General features: G+C 41.7%; 3 protein-coding genes across 7 annotated transcripts in view; 2 read left to right on the plus strand and 1 right to left on the minus strand.

Moving 5' to 3' along the window:
• Nucleotides 1–256: 256 nt before the first annotated feature.
• dusp28 (dual specificity phosphatase 28) lies at nucleotides 257–20,427 on the plus strand. 4 transcript variants are annotated; one of them, XR_007571998.1, is made up of 6 exons: nucleotides 4,837–5,688; nucleotides 7,477–7,887; nucleotides 9,285–9,457; nucleotides 17,279–17,406; nucleotides 19,475–19,600; nucleotides 20,290–20,427. XR_007571998.1 is itself a non-coding variant. In XM_050074972.1 (3 exons), the coding sequence occupies exons 2-3, from the start codon at nucleotides 7,540–7,542 to the stop codon at nucleotides 9,387–9,389; spliced, it is 453 nt and encodes a 150-aa protein (XP_049930929.1). In that variant the 5' UTR covers nucleotides 257–428; nucleotides 7,477–7,539; the 3' UTR covers nucleotides 9,390–9,421. The 4 variants fall into 4 exon arrangements, 2 of the variants coding, with proteins under 2 accessions (XP_049930929.1, XP_049930930.1); XR_007571999.1 differs by lacking the exon at nucleotides 17,279–17,406 and having other exon boundaries at nucleotides 19,475–20,311; XM_050074972.1 differs by lacking the exons at nucleotides 4,837–5,688; nucleotides 17,279–17,406; nucleotides 19,475–19,600; nucleotides 20,290–20,427 and adding an exon at nucleotides 257–428 and having other exon boundaries at nucleotides 9,285–9,421.
• Nucleotides 784–2,970, plus strand: LOC126409060 (nuclear factor 7, brain-like). The gene has a single exon (XM_050074947.1). The coding sequence runs from the start codon at nucleotides 981–983 to the stop codon at nucleotides 2,379–2,381; it is 1,401 nt and encodes a 466-aa protein (XP_049930904.1). The 5' UTR covers nucleotides 784–980; the 3' UTR covers nucleotides 2,382–2,970.
• Nucleotides 17,902–21,859, minus strand: part of proca (protein C (inactivator of coagulation factors Va and VIIIa), a) — an 11,792-nt gene continuing 7,834 nt past the window's right edge. For both annotated transcript variants that reach the window (XM_050074948.1, XM_050074949.1), the window contains exons 8-10: nucleotides 20,585–20,703; nucleotides 20,319–20,436; nucleotides 17,902–18,588 (exon numbers count right to left, since the gene is read on the minus strand). In XM_050074948.1, the coding sequence (XP_049930905.1) occupies nucleotides 18,002–18,588; nucleotides 20,319–20,436; nucleotides 20,585–20,703 (824 nt within the window). In that variant the 3' untranslated portion in view covers nucleotides 17,902–18,001. The remainder of the gene's footprint in view (nucleotides 18,589–20,318; nucleotides 20,437–20,584; nucleotides 20,704–21,859) is intronic.

Here is a 21,859-nt window from a genome sequence, read left to right on the forward strand (position 1 = left end):
TTTTTTTACTATTTTTTTACGTTATTTAATTAAAGTCATTTCCGGTTGAGGAGGAAATGCAGGTCACAGAATCTACCGGGTCACAAAGCGGAGCGAAACACCTGCGTCCTCTAAACAAACATGGCGGACAGAAAGAAGAACTAGAACCTTTGATGGTGCTCCAACTTTTAAATCCGAAATAAACCCGCGTTTTTCTTTTTTTATGGAGACTAAACGAGTTATTAAAAGATGTGAGTGTTTCTTTCACTTTGAAAAACAGCACCGAAGATACTGAGGACTGATTTTAACAACAACGACCTGTGGAGGAAACTTCCACCTGTGGCTAATTACGCTAATTATGCTAATGGTGCTAACGATGCTAACCGGACCAGGCTGTCGAGGCTCCTCAAAGACAACATCACATCATCTACTACAAAACTCATCTCCAGGTATTAACTTTAACTTATCATTAGTGTTGAAACTGGTAATCCGTTAATTTCCAATTTTGACAAATATTTCGATTAAGTAGGTCATGAAGCTAAAAACCAATGTGAATGTAGAATGCTAATCGACGCAGCATGGTTTGATTGCGCGGCCTAAGGTGGTAATGGAAAGGGAGTACAGGTTGTCATGTAAAGATGAGCATCAACAATTTGAGATGAAACTCAACCTGAGAAACTGTTATGATAAAGCTCCGCCCATCACCTGACTCACCTGACACATACAGGTGAGTCAGGTGGAACAGGTTCTTACTGTGCCTCACTGAGACACACACTGACAATTAGATTCACCTTCAGACCAAAACCACCACTTCCACTGAAGGAGGGCAGCTGCAGGAGGAACACTGGGAACACTGGAATATCACCACTTAAACCAGCGGCTGACTGCTCACACTGAACCAGAGTTTTACAGCAACAACGACTCCAAGTGAAAGTAACTCTGAGGGAACAGGGAGTGGCTGAGCTGTCTGCCTGCTGTGTTCACAGCGTCACTCAGACAAAATGGCGTCCAGATTAGAGGACAATCTCTGCTGCCCTGTCTGCCGTGACATCTTTAAAGATCCTGTCATCCTGTCATGTAGCCACAGCTTCTGTAAAGACTGTCTGCAGAACTGGTGGACAGAGAAACCAGCACGTGAGTGTCCAGTTTGTCAGAGAAGACACTCAAAAGACTTAGCACTTCCTAACTTTGCTCTAAAGAACCTGTGTGAGAGTTTCTTACAGGAGAGAGATCAGAGCGCTTCAGAGGCTCTCTGCAGTCTGCACTCTGAGAAACTCAAACTCTTCTGTCTGGACCATCAGCAGCCAGTTTGTCTCGTCTGCAGAGATTCAGAAAAACACGCCGACCACAGATTCAGACCCGTCGATGAAGCTGCACGACAACACAAGAAGGAACTTGAGGAAACTCTGGAGCCCTTAAAGAAGAAGTTAAAGGTTTGTGAACAAGTTAAAGTGAAGTTTGATCAAACAGCACAACACATGAAGGTCCAGGCCCGACGCACAGAGAGGCAGATTAAGGAGCAGTTCAAGAAGCTTCACCAGTTTCTAGAGGAGGAAGAGGAGGCCAGGATGGCTGCACTGAGGGAGGAAGAGGAGCAGAAGAGTCAGATGATGAAGGAGAAGATGGAGGCTCTGAGCAGAGAGATAGCAGCTCTTTCAGACACAGTCAGAGCCACAGAGGACGAGCTGAGAGCTGAAGACGTCTCATTCCTGCTCAACTACAAGGCTGCAGTGGACAGAGTCCAGCAGCGCCCCCTGCTGGATGATCCACAGCTGCTCTCAGGAGCTCTGATAGACGAGGCCAAACACCTGGGCAACCTGACCTTCAACATCTGGAACAAGATGAAGGACATGGTCTCCTACACTCCTCTGATCCTGGACCCAAACACTGCTAATCTGAGACTCGTCCTGTCTGAAGATCTGACCAGTGTGAGACGAGGACAGAGGCAGCAGCTTCCTGATAATCCAGAGAGGTTAAACTACTGCTCTGTCCTGGGCTCTGAGGGCTTTAACTCAGGGACTCACAGCTGGGACGTCGAGGTTGGAGACAGTACATACTGGGAACTGGGTGTGTTAGCAGAGTCTGTCCAGAGGAAAGGAGACATGTGGTCTGGATTATGGAGAATTCAGTTCTTGTCCGGTGGCAAATACAGAGCGCTCTCCCCATCACACCCATCCACTGCTCTCAGAGTGCAGGAGAAGCTCCAGAGGATCAGAGTCAGTCTGGACTGTAACAGAGGAAAACTGTCGTTCTCTGATCCTGATACTAACACACACATACACACCTTCACACACACTTTCACTGAGAGGATGTTTCCATATGTTAGAAGTGCGTTCATTAACACTGAGGAAAAAGTGAAGATTTTACCAGTGAAGCTCTCTGTAACTGTAAAACAGAAATAGATGACGGTGATGATGAGCATCAGTCAGGTCACATGTATTTGAACACATACTGAATGATCTTCTTTGAGGTACATGTGACTGTACGTGTGTTTCCATTAGCCTTGGCTGATACTGAAATTCCCTTACTGATGATATTGTTTTAAGAAAAACAACAATATACAAAATTATCATAAAAAAGCTGCAGAGAGAGATGCACAAAGATATAAATATGTATGTGTGGTTACAGCATAGTATTGTGATATTTGTGGGGATATTGTTTTCATACAGGGATGCCCAGTGTCAATATTTTTTAATGAACATTATTTTTGCAATACACATTTTAATACAACCTTTGGTACTACAATGATAAAATCAATTATTTTTCTGATCCACTTGATGGTGCTGATGTTTTTTTCCACGCTGAGGTCAGCAGAGGTCTCAGTCAGCGGCATTTGGCAGGAAGTGTATCAAAACAAAGATGGAGGCACGGGAGAAAGATTTCAGAAAGGCGCCATAAGTTCTGGACTTATTTTGGATGTTTCATGTGTGTTAGTGGTGTCAGTTTAAATAGACTAACACTCATAAAACGGCTCATGAGAACGGTTGACCTTCTGGAAGAAATGTTTTCATTTGAACCCAAACCATCATCTTTCCCTAAAATTTCAGGGCTATCTGGCTCAAAGCCCTGAAGACAAACCTCTCTCAGCAGCCTTAAAGCAACAAGATCATTTAACAAAAGTATAAATTCAGCTCAGTAATAACTGTCATAGACAAAACATGTTTTTTGTTGTTAGCTTAAGCACTTTAGCAGAGTTTTCGTCGACTCTTAGCTTAACAATTCAATTTATTATTTAGACTTTTTCTTCCTCACCGTTGGTTTCAGTCGCTGCCTCTCTCATAACGGCACATTTGAATTTGAGCCTGTGTTGCATGGTTTTTCAGCCGAACATTGTTGAAACAGAGCAGCTGATGTTACTGTGTTGCTGTAAGAAGTTAGTGGAGATGCAGGCAGGTAACAAACAGTGTGCTCTGTCTGTTGACCTGTAATAGTTCCTCGCTGCTGATTTATTCCAGAGTAAATAACATTATCCTCGTGGTCTTTTTTGTCGGTTGCTTGCCGTTATCTGCCTGCTGCTGTTTGACAGTGACACAGAATTTGAAAAAAAAAAAATGCCTATGCTTGATCATCAAATTGATGTATTGATCCAGATCAATGCATGGTTACACCCCTACCAACTACCTAGCCCTGGCCCTCCCTGTCTTATAATACCACTTGTACCTTGACAGGTGATGGTGAGTCGCTAGTGTTCAGTCTTCCCTCAGTCCACAAAGGCTACATCCACATTAAAATGGTTTATAAGCATAACTTTTTATGACACAAAAGATGGCTGACGCTCTTGGCAAGTGACCTTTATCACCATCCTAAACACCTTCTGGCAAGAAACCAAGTTTTACGGTAAAGAAAAGAAGTGATGTTAAAGACGCAAAACAAGAGTAAACATGAACGTGGCTTTCCACTGCTGGAGACAGCTCTCAGCGAGCAAAGAGATGAGGTTCATTACTGAACTTGCAACGTTTCTTTTACACTGGCAAGTAACATGTAACGTTGGCTATTTAGCAAAACTTATCTTTAGTGCAACTAATGACAACACAGACTATACAGAGAAACATTCTCAATGGTGTGTTGTTTTGTCCTTTTAAGCTCCGTTTGTTTGGAGCATGCGGCATGTGACAAATTGCACCTTCTGAAGTGAATTTTCTGTCTATTGAAACAACAAGAAAAACATAATCCTCATGGATTTGTTTATTGATGTAGGATGTAAGGGATTATATTTTACTTTATCTGTCTATTGTAATTCATCATGTGTTTGTGCTGCAGCACTCAGCAGACCATTTTAACAACAGCAAACCACTTTAGAACGTCGCAGAGAAAAGTGTCAGCAGTGTGAACTGATCGGTCTGAGCTCGACTCAAGCCGACTGATGGTGTCACCTGACACTCAGCTGGTCAAATGGCCGGCGGCTGGTTTTAAAGCACGTCACCTGTTTCAACAGCCAATCAGCTTGTAGTGAAGTCCGCTGGTCAAGTCAAAATGACCACAGACGGCGTGTTGGCTTGCTGCAGCAGGTGCTCCGTCCCCACAGAGCCCTCTGTTTCTGTCCTCACAGTGTGCCGGTGTCGGACGGTGGGTCGCTGCTGCTGAATTGGCGCTGGTTATTTATGTTATTGTGGCGTATTGATTATGAATACAGTCCATCTGATGCTGGTTTTGTTTCATCACTGTAGCCAGTATCTCACTATCACTATCCTCATTCAGATTTTAAGAAGCTACAAATTATATTCAGCCACAAAATAAGTCTGAAAAGCTGCAAATCAGAACTTGTGTTGTGGCAAATCTTTGGTCTGAACTGGGCTCTAATGACGCCTTGAGGGAATTTTCTCAAATTTGACACAAACGTCCACTCAGACTGCAGAGGAACTGATCACTGTGACCTCAAAAACATGTTTTTGGCCATAACTCAAGAATTCATACGCTAATCATGACTAAATTTCACACAAATGTCTTAACAGGATAAAATGATGAAGTGATGACGTTTTATATCCAAAAGGTCAAAGGTCAGCTTGACTGTGACATTACTCAGCGTCATATCTCAGGAACAGAAGGGGAGACATTTGGTCAGATACTGAATTGGTGACCCTAATCTTGAAACACTGCTGATTGTATAGATCTTCTGTCTGTGAAGCATCCATGTTTTTTAGAATATAAATAATAATAATATAAATAATCCTCTAAAAATAATGTTCACCCCAGCAACAGAATTCATGGGTTAATAAGTTAAAATATAAGTTAATGTATTTATTTTTTTCGGGTAGGACATGATTTGTCTCAGTTCTCAAGACTGGTTTACATACCTTTTAACTGAAATAAGGTTTTGAGTGCAGGACTTTAAGTTGTAGCAGAATATTTTCACCGTGTGGTTTTAGTACTTTAACTGAAGTAGAGTATTTGAATACTTCTTCCACCACTGACTCCTAACATCATAGTCTTCCTGTTCCTCCCAGTCTCCACTTGTCCATGTTTCGTGTGTCAGTCATGAACGTGATCAGCACTAGGACCCAGAGCAGAGCAGCTGTCAGAGTCCGTGCAGTAAATATAGCAGCGGCATGTCGATCAGAGCAGTCGGGGGTCATGAGGAGACCTGAACAGACCAGATCAACCTGAAGCGTCCTCCGTCTGCAGGAGGGAACAGGAAACACTTTTCCTCTGAAAACCACAGAGAGTTTATCTGAAGAGAGCCGGGGCCTGAACGTCAGCTGACGGCTGCATGTGAGTCAGTCTGTCCTTGTGTGAGGCGTTCACTGACTGCTGCCTGTGTAGGTCAACTGGAGATTTGTAGTTTAAAGCAGGAAAGAATGTTTCTTTGTTATCATCGGATATGTGTTACATAATTTAGTCATATAATTACTGCTGCTGAGCAGGTCATGTTTCCGGTTTGTTTGTTTGTGTGTTTGTCAGCAGGATTGCGGAAGGATTAAACTTTGTGGACGGGTGAAGCATGGGGCAACAAAGAATCCATTAGATTTAGGAGCGGATCTGAATCATGGGACAGATACACAAATTATTTTTCACTTGTTAACATTGGGAGACGGGGTTTGAACTTGGCCGAGTGCCCCGATGGTTTTATTTGTTTGTTTGTTAAAAGAAAAGAAGCCGAAACAAGGGAACTAACAACTCAGAAAGAACTTCAACTGTTAATTAGTATTTGCATCAATTAATATGTTTTAATGAAGCTGATAATTGGAGCCTAATGAGCAAGATATGTAGTCAGAGACATTCTACACTGTCTGATGTTGTGTTGACACTGGTTGCGAATAAAACAATTTCTGCAAGTATGCAATTTCATGTAAAGTTAGTGTAAGGACACGATAGACGCAGTGGACATGAACAGGCAAATTAAGCAGCATGAATGAAGCGAGTAGCCCAAGCATTGAGATCCTTCGAGGATATGTTCATTCATTGAATCAGCAATTTCACTCGGATATGTCACGAGTTATTCGCGCCTATGAAGTGAGTCAACAGAAAAAACACTGGTGCGAGTAACGCGAAGCAAAAATTCGCATTGTGTTGATGTGAGCAACATTACAGTGTCATTTTTCTTTACTTAGTAGCAGACGTATACACTGATGCATCTAAGATGAGCTACAATCAGCCCGGCTAAGTGTAGCTTTATCATAGACTGTAAATAAAGATGGACGACTCGTGTCCACTTCCTCCCACTGTACAAAAACGAAGCCAAAATATCCCACACACAGTCGCTGCCATCTCGTGCTGGTGGCGTCATTTGGAGCCAGAGTCTGCACAGTAGTGCTCACCGCTGTATCGAGTTCCCGCCCATACACCCAAATTCTGACGCTTATTATGACAAGACTTCACACAAATGTCTAATTGGACAAAATGATGATGTGATGACATTTTATATCCAAAAGGTCAGAGGTCAGACTTCACTGTGACATCACAATGTTCTGTATAAAACACTTTTTTTAATGTGTTTTTAAGTGTGAACATAGCTTTAATGAAGTCCAAAAAGAAAATGTCAAAAAATAAGTCATGTCTTCTTTTAATAGCTTCAATGGTTCAAAGGTTTTATGTATTTATCCATAAAAGATATAAATTACAGAACTCTAAACTGATGACCAAAACACAGGAAATAAATACTCATAACATAAAAAAAAACCCCCGTTGTGGACCCACCGAAACAACATCATAAAAGCAGACTAAGATTTAAATAACATATCGGCCAAAATACATTAGTCACACTCATAGTGCGACATGTCTGCTGCGCATCACAGCATGTTACAGTTAACAGAAGCTGCATCACTGACCACTGCTGCAGCTTTTCCTGCAATGTTCTGAGATGGTTTTGTCTTGCTGTGAATCTTTGGTCTGAACCAGACTTCAGACTGCACCTAAGAAAAGTTAACAAAGACCTCAACATGGTTCCTGATGTCCAAATTAATTTAATAATTCTATAAATAATATTTTTGTGAACTGATTGTTTCAACACTAAAGTTAACTTATTAGCTTTGACGCTCACACGCTTCTCTTTCTGACCAGGTGGCAGTTTCCTGTGAACATCAGTGCCTGAGTAAGGAAGCCTGTGAGGGTCAGCTCCGCAGGATGCTGCAGCTGTGTAAAGTCACCAGCGCTCTGTTCATCAGTAACGCGCGCTCAGCCTGTAGCGACGAGCTCCTCCAGAAGGAGGCGGTGACGCTCTGCATCAACGTGTCCAAGCAGCAGCCGTTTCCCTCTGCCGCCGCTATCACCAAGCTTCAGATCCCCGTGTACGACGACCCCAATGAGGACCTGTATGCTCACTTCGACCGCTGTGCTGACGCCATCCAGAAAGAGGCGAACCGCGGAGGACGCAGCGTCGTCTACTGCAAGAATGGACGCAGCCGCTCGGCCACTGTCTGCATCGCCTACCTGATGAAACACCGCAGATTGACGCTGACCGACGCACTGCAGGTGGGTGACATGCACGTAGCTTCAGGTCTGACAGTAACTGGTAATACTTGATGAGGTGTTTGAGGTGGTGTTGCACATTTCCAACCCGTTGTTAGCTTGTTTAATATATTACATGAGTGCTGCTGCCCGTTCAAACTTCAAAACTTTATATATGGAAAAAAACAAACCTGATTGATAGAATATTCATTTAAAAACGGCCAAATTAGATTCAACTGACATCATTCTGAGTCGGACACAGCCGTAATGTCCCAGTGTTCTCTGAGCTGCTGATCAGAGGTCAGAAATATCACTGACTGTTCAAACTGCAGCAGAATGCTGTCGTCTGCAGGAACTGAAGTATTAAAGTCAGGGTGTCTGTTACCAAGGTGCCCTCAAGCAGCACGCTGCTCACTGAATGCATTCATGCTCACAGTCACCAAATTCAACAAATCAACAAATCCAACAAAAGTTGTGCTTGTGGTCGGTCGTTGTAATATTCATATTGTCAGTTTGTGGTCTTGAGTTTTATTATGTCAGAGTGATTTCTGTGATTAATAATCTCTCTGTGCTCCTGCTGTGCACGTTTCAGTTAGCGTCTGATAATGCAGCACAGTGTTGTCTCATGTACTCTGTATGAATATTAACAGTGATAGTCCACATTTAATCACTTTGTATGTCTTATGGTGTGAGCCTCTGTTCTATATAGGACCTGACAATGCAGTGTAATTTTCAATCAATATCTTTCTCTTCTTTTTCTGTTATTGCTCTACATACTATAAAGTGTTTGAGATGGTGGAGGGCGTCAAGTAGCATCCACATGAATGCTATGACCAAATGTGTCCCAGCAGAACATTGTAGTGTAACACGGTGATCATTGTTACTCACTTCACCCACCACTGTTTTAATGTTCTGGCTGATCGGTGCATGAACATTTAAAAAACATGATTCGTAAATGTACATACGTAAAATTTTGTTAATCTTAAATTCATCAGTGTTTTAAAAACCATAAATCCTTTTGTCTTGAAAATAAAGTATTGATATAGTATTATCTATTACAGTGGGCACAGTACTGTCAGAACTATCAGAATCGGCCGACATGCTTTATTCTTATTTTGCACAATGAATGAATGAATATTATATATGTTGAGAAGCATTTAATTTCATGTCTCCATCTGCTGGTGGGCCGTCACTATAAGACTATGCATGAATAATATGATGTTAATTTATCTACAGAAAAGACTTGATGATCACTGAAATTAGCTGGAGAAAAAAGTGGATACATCGATATCAGTATTTAGTTGTTATATATCAGCATATTAGATACCGGCAAAAAAAATCCGGTGTCCTGCATCCCTGTATTACAGAGTGGAATCACAATGATTGACACACATTAATACCTCAACACTTTTTTTTCCCAGAAAGTGAAGACTGCTCGTCACGAGATCGATCCAAATCCCGGCTTCCTGTCTCAGCTGCAGAGATACGAGCAGGAGCTGAAGAAGAGACGAGGACAGACGGACTGACAGACAGACAGGTGGACGTCCGTCTGCTCCACCAGACGCCTTCACACTGACCTGAAATCAGCCTGCAGGTGAACGACTCCCTCTCTGTCCACCTTCTCACCGTCTCCTACTGTAACTCAGTCCGAACTCTGTTTTCTAATCCTTAATGATCTTTTCTGACTGTTGGCAGAAACAAGATTACTGAAGTCAGAGCTGAAACGTTTTCATCAACCTGAGATTTAATTTCACTTAAAAACAGACGTGAAGGTCTGAAGGGTTAATGTCACTTGTTTTAACTGACTGTAGAGTTTCAGTGTTGCAGCAGCTTCTTCATGTAAATCACAAAAAAAACAAAGAGGAAGAGTTGAAAACAATTTAAAGGCTGAATCATGAAAAATTACTAAAAAACACAAAATAAAATGAAGCAATATTAAAAGAATTAAGTAAAGAATAGAGACTATAAAGTTAGGACTGAATAAACACATCGGTGCAAACAACAATACATAATAACTTTATTCGTACATAACTAAGTGCTTTAATTTAAAGGGGGGGGGCAATAAAAAAGCTGATTAATAAGATCATATAAATAATATAACAGTCTGGGAGATATAAACCCAGTTTATTTATTTATTTTAGAAGAAAACTAGAAAAGCACTCAGAGTGCAGACCTCCGCCAAGTAGCTGATATTCCCTCCCCCTCTGCATCAGATTTTGCAGCCTGCGTCACAATCAGGTTATCTGCATCACTATCATTATTAGGTTATATATGCTGTCACCATGGAGACACTGTGGTGTATTTATGTTGGTTTTATTTTGTACCAACAAAGAATATAATGGTTTTTTGTATTTTTCACTTTATTTTTTTCCAACACAGAACATTCATTTCAACTTTAGAATTACGACAAGATTTAGCAAGTAGAACTAGATGTGCTTTCCGGCCACCAGTTGGCGCTATTTTCACCGTCTCATTAGAAATTGGAATTGCTGTTGAGGCTGTCAGACCATAGACTTTATTTATTATTTTATCCACTTTGGATTTCATCAAAATCCGTTCATAACTTTTTGAGTTATTTTGCAGACAAACAAACAAACAGGCCGACGTCGGCGAAAACATAACCTCCTTGGCGGAGGTAATAACTGACCTTTAGGTGCTCTGACAGCTTTAGTCAAACATGTAGATGTAAAAACTGTGACAGCAGCTTTTTCTGTTTTATAGTCGGGCTCAGTGGGTCAGAAATAAAACTATTCAACTCATTATTCTCCGCTGATATAATACTTAAAGCAAGCAGAGGCTCCAACAGTAAGTAAAGAATGAAAACTAGAATTCAGATCCACTGATTGAGTCTGAATCCTTCTGATCAGTTTGATTAGTCTGAAATAACTCCAGTTTAAAGAAGTTTAATCAGCTTTTGATGGCAGAAACATTCAGAAGTGAATCACTTATTAAAGAAGAAACAATGGAGGCCTTATGATTTCAGAATTATTTTTTCAGAATGAGTTCACACTGGACGCAGAAGTGATGCAATATGTGCTGATTTTCCGTGGAGCGCTGCCTGATTCCTTTCGGTGCTAATGTTAACCAGTTGGCGTTAGGGCTGGGCGATACAACGCGTGTGTCCTCCTCTCTCCACAGAGCTGGGTTCAAATAATCGATATTTATTTGAATGACCTGATAATAATTCATAAAATCCGACATCGATCTCTCAATATCAGCTTTTTCCCCACAGATGTGTGAAGCTTTAACCCCGTTAATCTCGCCGACAGTAAACGAGCCGCAGTGCTAAATTATTAACGCTGGTGGTGTTGACGAGCTCCAACCTTACCGGCTCTTTCAACTTCAACTGTTAGCGTTGTGTCTTTATGTTTGGTGGCATTTATATTCATGCTGCAGCCTCTCCTCCTGCCGTCTGTGCGTCAGGGAGTAAAGATGCCGCGATGGAGACAGAGAGGTGAAGGTAACTTGAGCTGACGACAGCTACGTCGACCTCTCGCCCGTCCCTCCCTCGGCCTCTATATAAGAAATAAGCACCAGATTCATTTGAAAGGCCGACAGATGGAAACAGACTTTTTAACTCCGCCCACAGAGATTTTTAATAGTTTCAAACCTTCCTGATCCTTTTACAGTCAAAGTTTATTTGATATCATATTTTACATTTCCATGTTGTGCAGCTGTTTATTTTCAAACAGAAAAAAAATCTGTCTTTGCATTTTAATTTGATTAGTCTGTTTATTTAAAAGTGTTTGTGACATTTCAAACGTGGCTTTGATTGGCGACTGAACCGAAAATACCAAGATATAAATTTTCGTCCATGTCGCCCAGCCCCACACACACTGTTAATGTGCTCCTAAGTTAATATAAAAGCAATGTTTCGGTCAGACAGACCTCAGCAGTCATTATTAAAATAACTTTTGGTGGCTTTGATGAGAACATAGTCTGCTCTGTCTGTGACCTGAAAGCAAAGTAAAGCTGTGTAAATATTCTAAATATAGCGAACACTTCAGCTGATACTTACTGTTTTAGGTGGCTAAAACACACTAGCAGCAGAACATCGCTCAGCTAAAGTGGCAGTACTCCTGCTGCTTCTCCAAACTGGGGGCGTGCTGACCGCCATCCACTGTGTGTAACACGCTGACTGTGCCTCATGACCTCATACAACCCCTCTGCAAACAGTTCCTTTAATGAACGTTGGTATTTTTCTGATCCAGAACAGAATCAGCTGTCAGAGCACATCCAAGATTACTGAGTTTGTTTGTGTATTATCTTCAGGTGTTCACATTATTTTGTCCTCAAACTGCAGTAAAGCAAATAAAGATTTTAATCCATATTTTTCAGCAGATTACGACGAGATAAAACATAAAAACAGGTCAAAGAAACAGAGTTGTTACTCTATTTTAAAAACAACTTTTCTTTCAAAAAGCTGCAGAATTTACTTGAATTTTTATTTTTCAGGACTATGAACCTTAAATCTGTGTCAGTCACATGTAGCTGTGTCGGCTCTCCTTTAACACACTGTGGTTGCAGTTCCACCTTCTACCTCTAGATGGAAACATTTCCACAGAAGATAATGCAGCATGTAAAACACAGGACGAGTCAGGGTGACGAGTCTGGAAAAGATCTGTACAATTAAAATGATCTGAAGCTGAAACGTGTCCACAGAGAAACTCAGGGTGAAACTGACACCTTCAGATTTATAAATCTGTGAAGTAGTATTTAAAGTTCTGAGATTTAACTCCAATAAAAACAGTTTAATAACAAACTGAAGACGTATTAAGATAATTCACTTCAGAGTATCAAAACCACACTGAAAACACTTCACTACAAGTTAATGTTTGCATCAGCACAATGAGGTTAAAGTCAGTATGTTGCATAAAAAGTGTTTTCCTATTTTATCTGATGTGTTTGGATGAATATTTCTGCAGCATTAATGTATCGGAGTCATTTTACTGCTGTAGATGTTTCAGGTTGAGCTCATGTGAACTCCTTTATAAACTGTTGGGTAGTTAATTCCACAGCAGTGCATCATAATCTCTAATTCAATATCAACAGGTGTGTAAATGTGAAGGCAGAAAACAGCATAAATAACTTTATTATTCATCGTGTTCCCGTCACGTCTGAGCGCATCTTATCATCCAGAATATCTCAGCACACCTGTGTGGGTCGACTCGTCGTTTGGCTCTGACAGCACAAAGTTTTAAAATACAACAAATTGTGAATCCTTTAAATCTTCAGTTTAACAGTTTCAGTTTTTTACAGCTTGTACAGAGTCTAGTTTTTAACTCAACATATTAAACATGATTAACAAGCCATCAGATGTCTTAAGCTGGAGTTAGTAAATAAAACAAAGACTTAGCTCAGCGTATAATCACTGCAGGATGAAATGTGTTCTGATCTCAGGATCCTGATTGTACAAACTGAATCAGAGATGTAACTTTAAAGCTGCAGATTGTTTGTTCAGTGTTTTCTTATGATACTGTTAATGATTCAATTAAAGCTGCAGGGTGGAGGATTTAGGGGGACACATCGGCAGAAATATAATGAGTATAATCACCTGAAAATAGGAGGTGTGTTTTCCCCACCTCAGAATGAGACGTTTATATCTACATAGGGAGCAGAGGGGTATTCCAGGTAGGAGGTTCAACAAACTCTGAGTTGATTTACCCTGAGATGAGAAACTCTGAGTTACCGGTTCCAGAACAGCTGATTTGAGTTAGTTCAGTCAACTCTGAGTATGTTCACTCTGAGTTAAGCCGACAATAAAAAGCCATCATCAATGGAGCTCCGACTCCACGATTCACCATGGCAACAGGTAAATAAAAGACAGCGCCTCCATTTTAATCCAGTGGATGTAGAGATATTAATGCATGTGTAGCAGACGGTGCACGTTTATCTTTAAAAGAAGAGCCTGAGTCAGAGCGAGGAAAGTGTCAATAAGTTAACCATAAAGTTAATAAAAAAGTTTATTCATCATTTATCAGACTTACATTTCCTTAATGAAGATAAAGTGGTGGAATCTGACTGTGTATCAGGCTGTAGATACATTACATTATATTAATAATATATAATAATATATTTGTTCAGATTTAATCTGATGGGGAAAAACACAGGAGGCAGCAACTGAAAAATAGGAAGATTTAAAACATATAGGCTAGGCTATAGATCAAAGACATAAAGACATGACTGTAAACTCACAGTCTGACCCAGTAATAATATGTTTGGTGATTTGCACTTGAAAAGACGTTGAGGTTAAAATACAGTAGATTTTAAAATGTTGCACATCTATTTGTATCTTGACTCAACAGCATTCAGTGACTTTATTTCAGCTACAAATGTAGTAAATTTAAAGACACTGAAATGCTGCACCATTGCTCACTCAGAAATATTAACATATAATCCCCAATATTAGGCTATAGGAATTATGTTCCATCAGTGCGACCAATGACATCAGTGATAGAGATCATTAGTCATTGATACTACGTGTCTAAAGCTTCATACCGATTTTTAAAATTTAAATAATTAGACCTACACATTATGTGCAATAAACATTTGGGAGCTGCTCTAACAGACTGACAGTCTGATCCTTGTGCACAGTGTTATAAAAAATAATAAATATAAAAAGGACAGAGGTTTGATTCTGAGCTGAGGGTGAATTCTCGCTGTGTAATATTTGAATGTAAAGACAAAAACTGATGTCCAAAGAAATGATTGATGTGCATAAATTCAGTAACTTAAGACAGTCCTGAGTAACAAACTAATATCCAGCAGGATTTAGACTGTGACAGACGGTAAATCTCCGCTAATGAATGCGCTTCCATACAAGCTTTGACACGGACTGAATGAATGAGGAAATGAAACAGCGTGTAAGAGGGAGGAGACAGAGAGAAACTCAGGGTTTATTGAAGAAAACCTGCCAGCGAGCAGGTTATGTTCACAGAGTCTGTTACCATGGTGACTGACTCAGAGTTTCAGTTACCTCTCTTTCTGGAACGGATAACTCAGAGTTTCCCTCATCTCTGGGTTAACTTACTCTGAGTTTTCACATAACCTGCTTTCTGGAATACCCCCCAGGTCCTCGTCTACGGAGATCACCGTGTTGCACCGCCATGTTTCTACAGTAGCCCAGAACAGACAAACCAAACACTTACTCTAGAGAGGGATGTTTGTGTTTTTGAGCCGGCCAACACAGTTAGCAGCTCCTCTGTGACGAGTGTTGGATAAACACTGATTTTTTTAAATGAGAAACTGCTTTACTCAGTGGTTTTATCAGTTTTATTCACCTGGTCTGTTTGTTTCTAACTGTACGTGCACACCAACTGTACGTGCACACCAAGAGCTGCAAAAGCTGCAAAGCGTCCGCGTATTGGCGACTAGAGCGTCAGATGAAAGTTGGGGAGTCATAAACTTTATGCAGATTAGCTATGACGCATTTCGTCTGCAAATGACCAGCCACCAATCGAAAAGGAGATGTCCATCACTTGTGTGGATCCCAGAAAACATCCTCGGAAACTTTTGTTCCTACCACACATTCGTTACTACTTCAAAGTGAGAGAGAAGCTAATCACTGCTGTAGCTGGACACCGAGTCCGTTATGATTCAAGCCTGTTTATATATAGGGACTGAAATCAGAAGGAGCAGGCGTGGGAAGCCGAGTCCCGAGTAGTTGGTTTGCCCTGTGAGGTGATATTGAGAAAGAATTTTTTAAACTAGGGGTGAATAAATCCATGCTAATATAACGCCTAGCATGCTAATTGTGGTCTGCTGAACATTTTGTCTGTGCAAATGTGAAGAATGCAAATAAATTAGCCGGCAAAGGCGCTGTGCTCCAGCCAGGAACCTGCTTTGTGGCTCCTTTAAATTGACAAGCACAATCGAATGTTCCAATGTATGACGTCTTGGGCGACCTCGGCTGCTTTGCAGCTTTTGGTGTGCAAGTACAGTAACAGGAGGACATCTCTGTGGATAAATCAGCTCTAACCACGAGAAGTTTGAGCTGGTTTCAATCTGTAATCCTCTCCGCTAGACGCCATCAAACCCCCTAAATCTGACACACTGCTCCTTTAAAGTTAGGAACAGATTATATTTATCTGTTGATACAAGAACACTGTGTGTGTTCAAGTGTGTTTGTGTGTGAACCTCAGGTGTGTCTTTTGTGGTGCTCGATTAAAAGCAGTAATTTAAACTTGACCTGATGTCATCATGAGCCGCATCAGACCTCAGTATATGTACATATTTACATAATGAAACACAGTGTGCAGCTCTGTTCTGTCAGTGTAACAAAATCACCTGTAACACAGATGATCACATGACGCTGCGTCCCTTTAACACTGCTGCTGTGTTAGTGTATGCTAATTCTTCAATATGAATAAATTCATGTGTTCATCAGTCAGTGATCAGCTTTGTTTGCTCTGTGGGATTTTGCACTACCCGTGTCTTTAAATCAACTTAAAGGGACAGTTTGGACTCTTTGGAGGTGTATGAGGCACTTACCCACAGACAGTGTATCACCTACAGTAGCTGTCAGTCGACACGCCCCCAGTTTGGAGAAGCAGGCTGGAGTCTGACACAAAAGCTAAACAATGTACTGCTGTGGAGGGGTCAGCACCTAAAAAAATCACTATCAGTTAAAGTGTACGCCATACTGAAAGTGTTTTCACTGCTTTACCTTTCTGTCAGACAGCCTGTTCAGACAGGGAAGCCGTTAACAGCCTCAGTTCCACATCTATAATCTCTTCAAAGCCAGACTCCATTGACTAAAACAGTAATTGTACCTCACTGACCACAGGAGCTGCTGGTCTACTGCTGCCTCCATCTGTTGGTTAGTTTGTGTTATTGTGTGACGTTGGTGAATCTGAGTAAACCCTTTAATCACCAAAGTCACACAATAACACAAACTAACCAACAGATGGAGGCAGCAGTAGACCAGCAGCTCCTGTGTACAGAGATGTTAAATCACCTGTTTTCTCAGTGGAGTCTGGCTTTGAAGAGAGTGATGTAACAAATCCAGTCTCTAGTTGGAAATCACTCTGACAGACCCCTCCACAGCAGCACATCTCTTAGCTTCCATGCTGGACTCCAGCCTGCTTCTCCAAACTGGGGTGTGCCAACCACCATCTACTGTAGGTAACACACTGACTGTGGATACGTTCCTCTTTAGGGGGGGAATAAACGATTCTTAGATGCATTGCAATGCGGACGTGGACGAATCGGCATCAGTTCACAATGTCAATAATCAATCTTGTAAATGTTTGTTCATGACACATTGTTGACGGAACAAAAGAGGTCTACAGCGAGGACGAGCTAAAGTTAACTTGTACTGAATCATCCTCATATAAGACAGCAGCTGCAGCTTGCTTTATTTTAATGTCTAAATATGACATCTTACTAACATTAACGAGGGGAGCACCCTACGCAGGTGTGTGTTGCTCCCATTTTTTTTGTATATCCCACAGTGGACAAGCGTGAGTGTCCGCAGATGGACACAATCCGACCGGCGCCCCCTGGCTCAAAAGAGAGGAAGGCAACCTGGATAAGAGCCAGACTGTACGCAAGTAAAATAATCTGTTTATTTAATTACGGATCACCAAAAATTCATTCTGCTATATTTTAAAAGAAAGAGAAAAAACATTTTGATGAATCGATAAACGTTTAATAATTGAATCGTTACCCTGTGACCGCCCATTTCAAAATGATGATGCAGAGATGCTGTGTTGATGTTTGTTAGAAAACACTGTTTAAATTAGTGAACCAGATAAAGAGAGAAGATTTATTAATCCCGGGGGGAAATGTGCATCTACAGGATTTACAGGATTCATCCTCTGGGGAACCTGAATGTTTGAATCTGATTTCAGATGATAGTTGTTAAAATACAGAGCTCCAGACTGTGACGACAGATCTGTCAAGTGTGACTAAATATTTGTTTTGGTCGCACCAGTGCAGCTGATATTTATCTGAACATATTTCGAGCATTATTTTGGGCGTCAGTGTGACGTTGAAAGTAAAGTTGGTGTTCTTGGTAAAAAAGGAAACCAAAGCGTGTTGAGACACAATCAGTTTATTTATAAACATCTTTACTGCACTGAGGTCTTAATGTGGCTTTACCAGACCAGACTCATCAACTGTTGTGGGCCGAGGTGGTTCAGACTCTCGGGGGTTCTCGTGGATTTTGACCTTTGTCCCAGTCCTCACGCACTTTGTCGATCCACTCGTTGTAGTTGGACACTTTGGTGTAGATGCCCAGCTTGTCCTCCCTGCCGCAGCCCTCACCCCAGGACACCAGGCCGATCAGGAACCAGGTGTCTTGGTACAGAGTGACCATCGGTCCGCCGCTGTCCCCCTCGCAGGCGTCCATCCTCTGTCCAAGGATCCCGGCGCAGAGCACGTTGTTGGAGATATTGTGGGACATCTGGTGGGAACAGATGCTCCGCTCAACCAGCGGGACATTGATGACGTTGAGCGCCGAGCTGAACCTGGTGCTGTCCAGGTCTTCTTTGCCCCAGCCGGTCACCACAGTGATGGTGCCGTTTAGGTGGAGCACCCGCTCAGCCATCTCGCGTCCCGGCAGACAAGCGGGGACGATGTACTGGGAGAAGGGGGTGGGGGACTGCAGGCGCAGCAGGGCGATGTCATTGTCCACCGTCCTGCTGTTGTAGTGGGGGTGTCTGAAGGTCTCGGCGACCCCCAGCGTCACCTCGGTGCCTTCGTCTCTGTGACGCTCATAATCACCTGAAGAGACAGATGCAGGTTGACGTCTGTTAGAGGAGGCGGTAAGTGTCTTATTTTACTTTCCCTGAAAGTCCAAAGATGTATGAGACACATTTACAGTGTAGAGTGAGTGAATAGATCTTCATGTGTTAAAAGTTTTTTTCTGAGATTCATACTTTAAGTTTCTTAATTTAAAAATTTGTGAAAACTAATTTGCACATGAAGCGATATTAGTTTTCACAGTTCATTAATTGTATCTCCACAAATTCTCTTTGTTTGACTCCCTGTTTTTAAAGATTCACTGCTGTACATTTACAGCTGGAGCAGGCAGTTCAATTTTGGCTTCATTGGGCAAAAATCCCATAATAACCTTTGCACATGTTGTAATCTACGTTAACTCAAACAAAACTCTTGCTCATCCTCTTGGCTCTGTTTTCAGGCTTCAGAAAATCTACTGTGTGGCAGGAGTGAAAACTATGACAATAATTTTGTGTCAACTTTTTTCTTGACCAAAACAAGACGCTGACGAGATAAAAATTGATCTTGATAATAAAAACTAAGAAGAAACCTATGTTTCGTTTTCGTAGACGAGATGTGATGAAAATGTTAGTGGTGGACTATCGGACAGTGAACGCTGAGAACAGTCGTGCTTGCAGTTGTCTTTAAATGCCGCACGAGTGACAGGCTGGTAAACTCCAGTAAATAGTCTGCACCAGGATGTGTCAGTAGCCAGCAAAGACGGTCACATCAGAGCAGCGTTAATAAGCATTATTCTCAGAAGACTAAATCTAAAATAGCTGTCAAAATTAACACACAGCTGCAGCTTCAAGTTCACGTTTATGTAGCTAACGTTAGCTAGAGCCTACAATCACAGTGTGTCCTCTGCCTTTACTCCTTGCCACTACAGACCACCTCGCCAGTAGGAGAGTGGACAGCGAATCCAGAGACTGACCCCCAGTCAGCGGCTCCAGGAGACCGGACAGTCCCGACTCCACGCCGGATCAGCAACCTTACTGTTGCTGCCGTTACACAGGTTAGACAGAAGTTCTCTCTCTGGAGCTGCTGCCCGCTCTCCTCCAGGGGAAGCAGTCTGCAGCGGTGAGGAGTGAGGGAGGGGGGGGGGCACTGGGATGGCTAACGTTAGCTAACTCTTGTCTCATTTGTGGTCTGATGAAATTAAAACACTTTCGGACACTACTCCGTCGCGTAGTTAAGTATGTCATTACTGTCGCACAATTAAAACGAGCCAGAGCGATGTCATCTGGCGGGTTTTCGAAATAAATAATAAATTCATTTGTGTGATAAATACATAATACTGACCATATTTTCCCACATGAATAAATACAAAAATAAATACACTTTCAGTTCTTTTAAATCAAGGCTGAACACCTTTTCTCCTTGCCGTTGCCTTTTATTAAATTATATTAGAGGCTTTTGATTAATTCCTTGTACACTACTTTTCGCGCTGCATTGTGGGATACTATGAGTCCACTATATAGGGTATATTAATTTACACTAAACATTCGGACAGCACTACAAAATGGCGAACACACTATTTAGTGAGTAGGGAGTGATTTCGGACACAGCCACTGTGTGAAGTGTGTACACAGGCCTGTGGTTGTCTGGTGGGAGGGGCTTAGGACAGAGAGGGGAGAGCAGTGCATTTGTCTGTCTGCCCCAGCTTCATTAACTGGAGTTAACGTTTTGAATTGTGTTGCTCAGTGTTTGTTGTCAGCACAGTGAAGGCTCACCCAGTCGTACGCTGAATTTGAAGTTGTTTTCGAGGCAGTGAGCGGCGGTCAGGACCCAGCTCTCATCGATGAGGACGCCTCCGCAGTGAAAACGCCCTCTGGCATTCAGTAAGAGCACCTGCACACACAGACACATTCACTTTATTAATTTTGAAACCCCCTGAAAACATTTTCTCTGGAACATTATAAATGTTTGAAAAGGTTTTTATGTAGAGAATAACTGGAAACATGAGCTCATCGTCTTCAACAGGTTTGAAGTCAGTTACCTGCCAGGGACTCTCTCCCTTCTTTCCCACCTCCCCTCCCACCATCCAGGGCATCAGGCCGTCCTGCGGTTCAGTGTACGACGATCTGCCAATCAGCAGCTGACCACAGGACGAGGGACCTGCCAAAGGAGGGGGAGACAGAGAGGAATCGGTCAACAGCACATTTTAAGTCAGAGCTGCCACACTTTTCTAAAGATTAATTTCAGTTCAGCATCACTCTTGGACTCACTGGGTCTGATTTCTGATTTGAAATGCAGACAGTCACAGTGTGGCCACTACAACACAACTAGCAGAGCTAAAGGCCACTCATAAAAAGTCTTCCCCAAGTTTTTGTAAACATCGAAACTAATCTACGGTCAGAACTCTCGCCTGTTATATTAATGAAATCATATAAATAATGTGTTAGATTGATTTGGTACTGCTCAAAGTATCAGGTTACTGTAACGTGGTACAAAAATTTGTATATCAGTTACTCTCCGTGTGTCACCTTGGAATTGTACAGAAAACTTTTCTCTCATGCCTCTACGGCCAGGGCTGAAAATTAACTTTTTGGCTCACCGGCCACAGAGACTGGTAGATGAAAAAAGTCCACGGGCCAAACATATTTTTTACCAGCCAAAATAATGAATTGCCTTTTTCTGTCACAAACATTTGTTTCAGTACTTTTCATTGAGATAATACAGTATTATGTTGAATACAAGCTTAAAGGAGAGGCCAGAGTAAAATTTGAAGCAAAATTAGTTAAATATTAAGTTTTTAGCTCAAAATTCCATTTGCACTTTGTACTTCAAACATGATGGTAAATTGTTTTTTTTGTTAACCTTCCAGATGCTTATTAATCATGTAACTTAAACCTTCTCAGACCTCCTTTCTTTTTTCCTCTAACGTTACAGCTTCGTCCTTGTCTGTGTTTTTTCGTTTTGTTGCTGGTTTACCTACACCTGGTAATCTGCCACATGACGCCCGTGGTGATAGCTTGCTTGCTACTAACAGCAGATCATGGATCTAGGCGCGGGATATGCCTACGTGCACACGCGTCGTCCGAGTAGGGGTACAGGTTCCTTGATGATGCAGCGGGGAGCAATTAAAGGGAAATTTCGGTTTATTTCAACCTGTCTCCTATCGTCCTAAATTTGTTTCAAGTGACTAGTGACATAAAAATAATAGTTAGCATGTTAGCCGTTAGCCTAGATACAGCCGGGGCGCATAGTAGCGTCAGACCTGTTAAAACGTAAGTGAACGGGCAACCTTCAAGTGCAAAGTTAGTCCACTAAA

The sequence above is a fragment of the Epinephelus moara genome, chromosome 21 (genome assembly GCF_006386435.1).
Source record: "Epinephelus moara isolate mb chromosome 21, YSFRI_EMoa_1.0, whole genome shotgun sequence".
NCBI lineage: Eukaryota > Metazoa > Chordata > Actinopteri > Perciformes > Serranidae > Epinephelus > Epinephelus moara.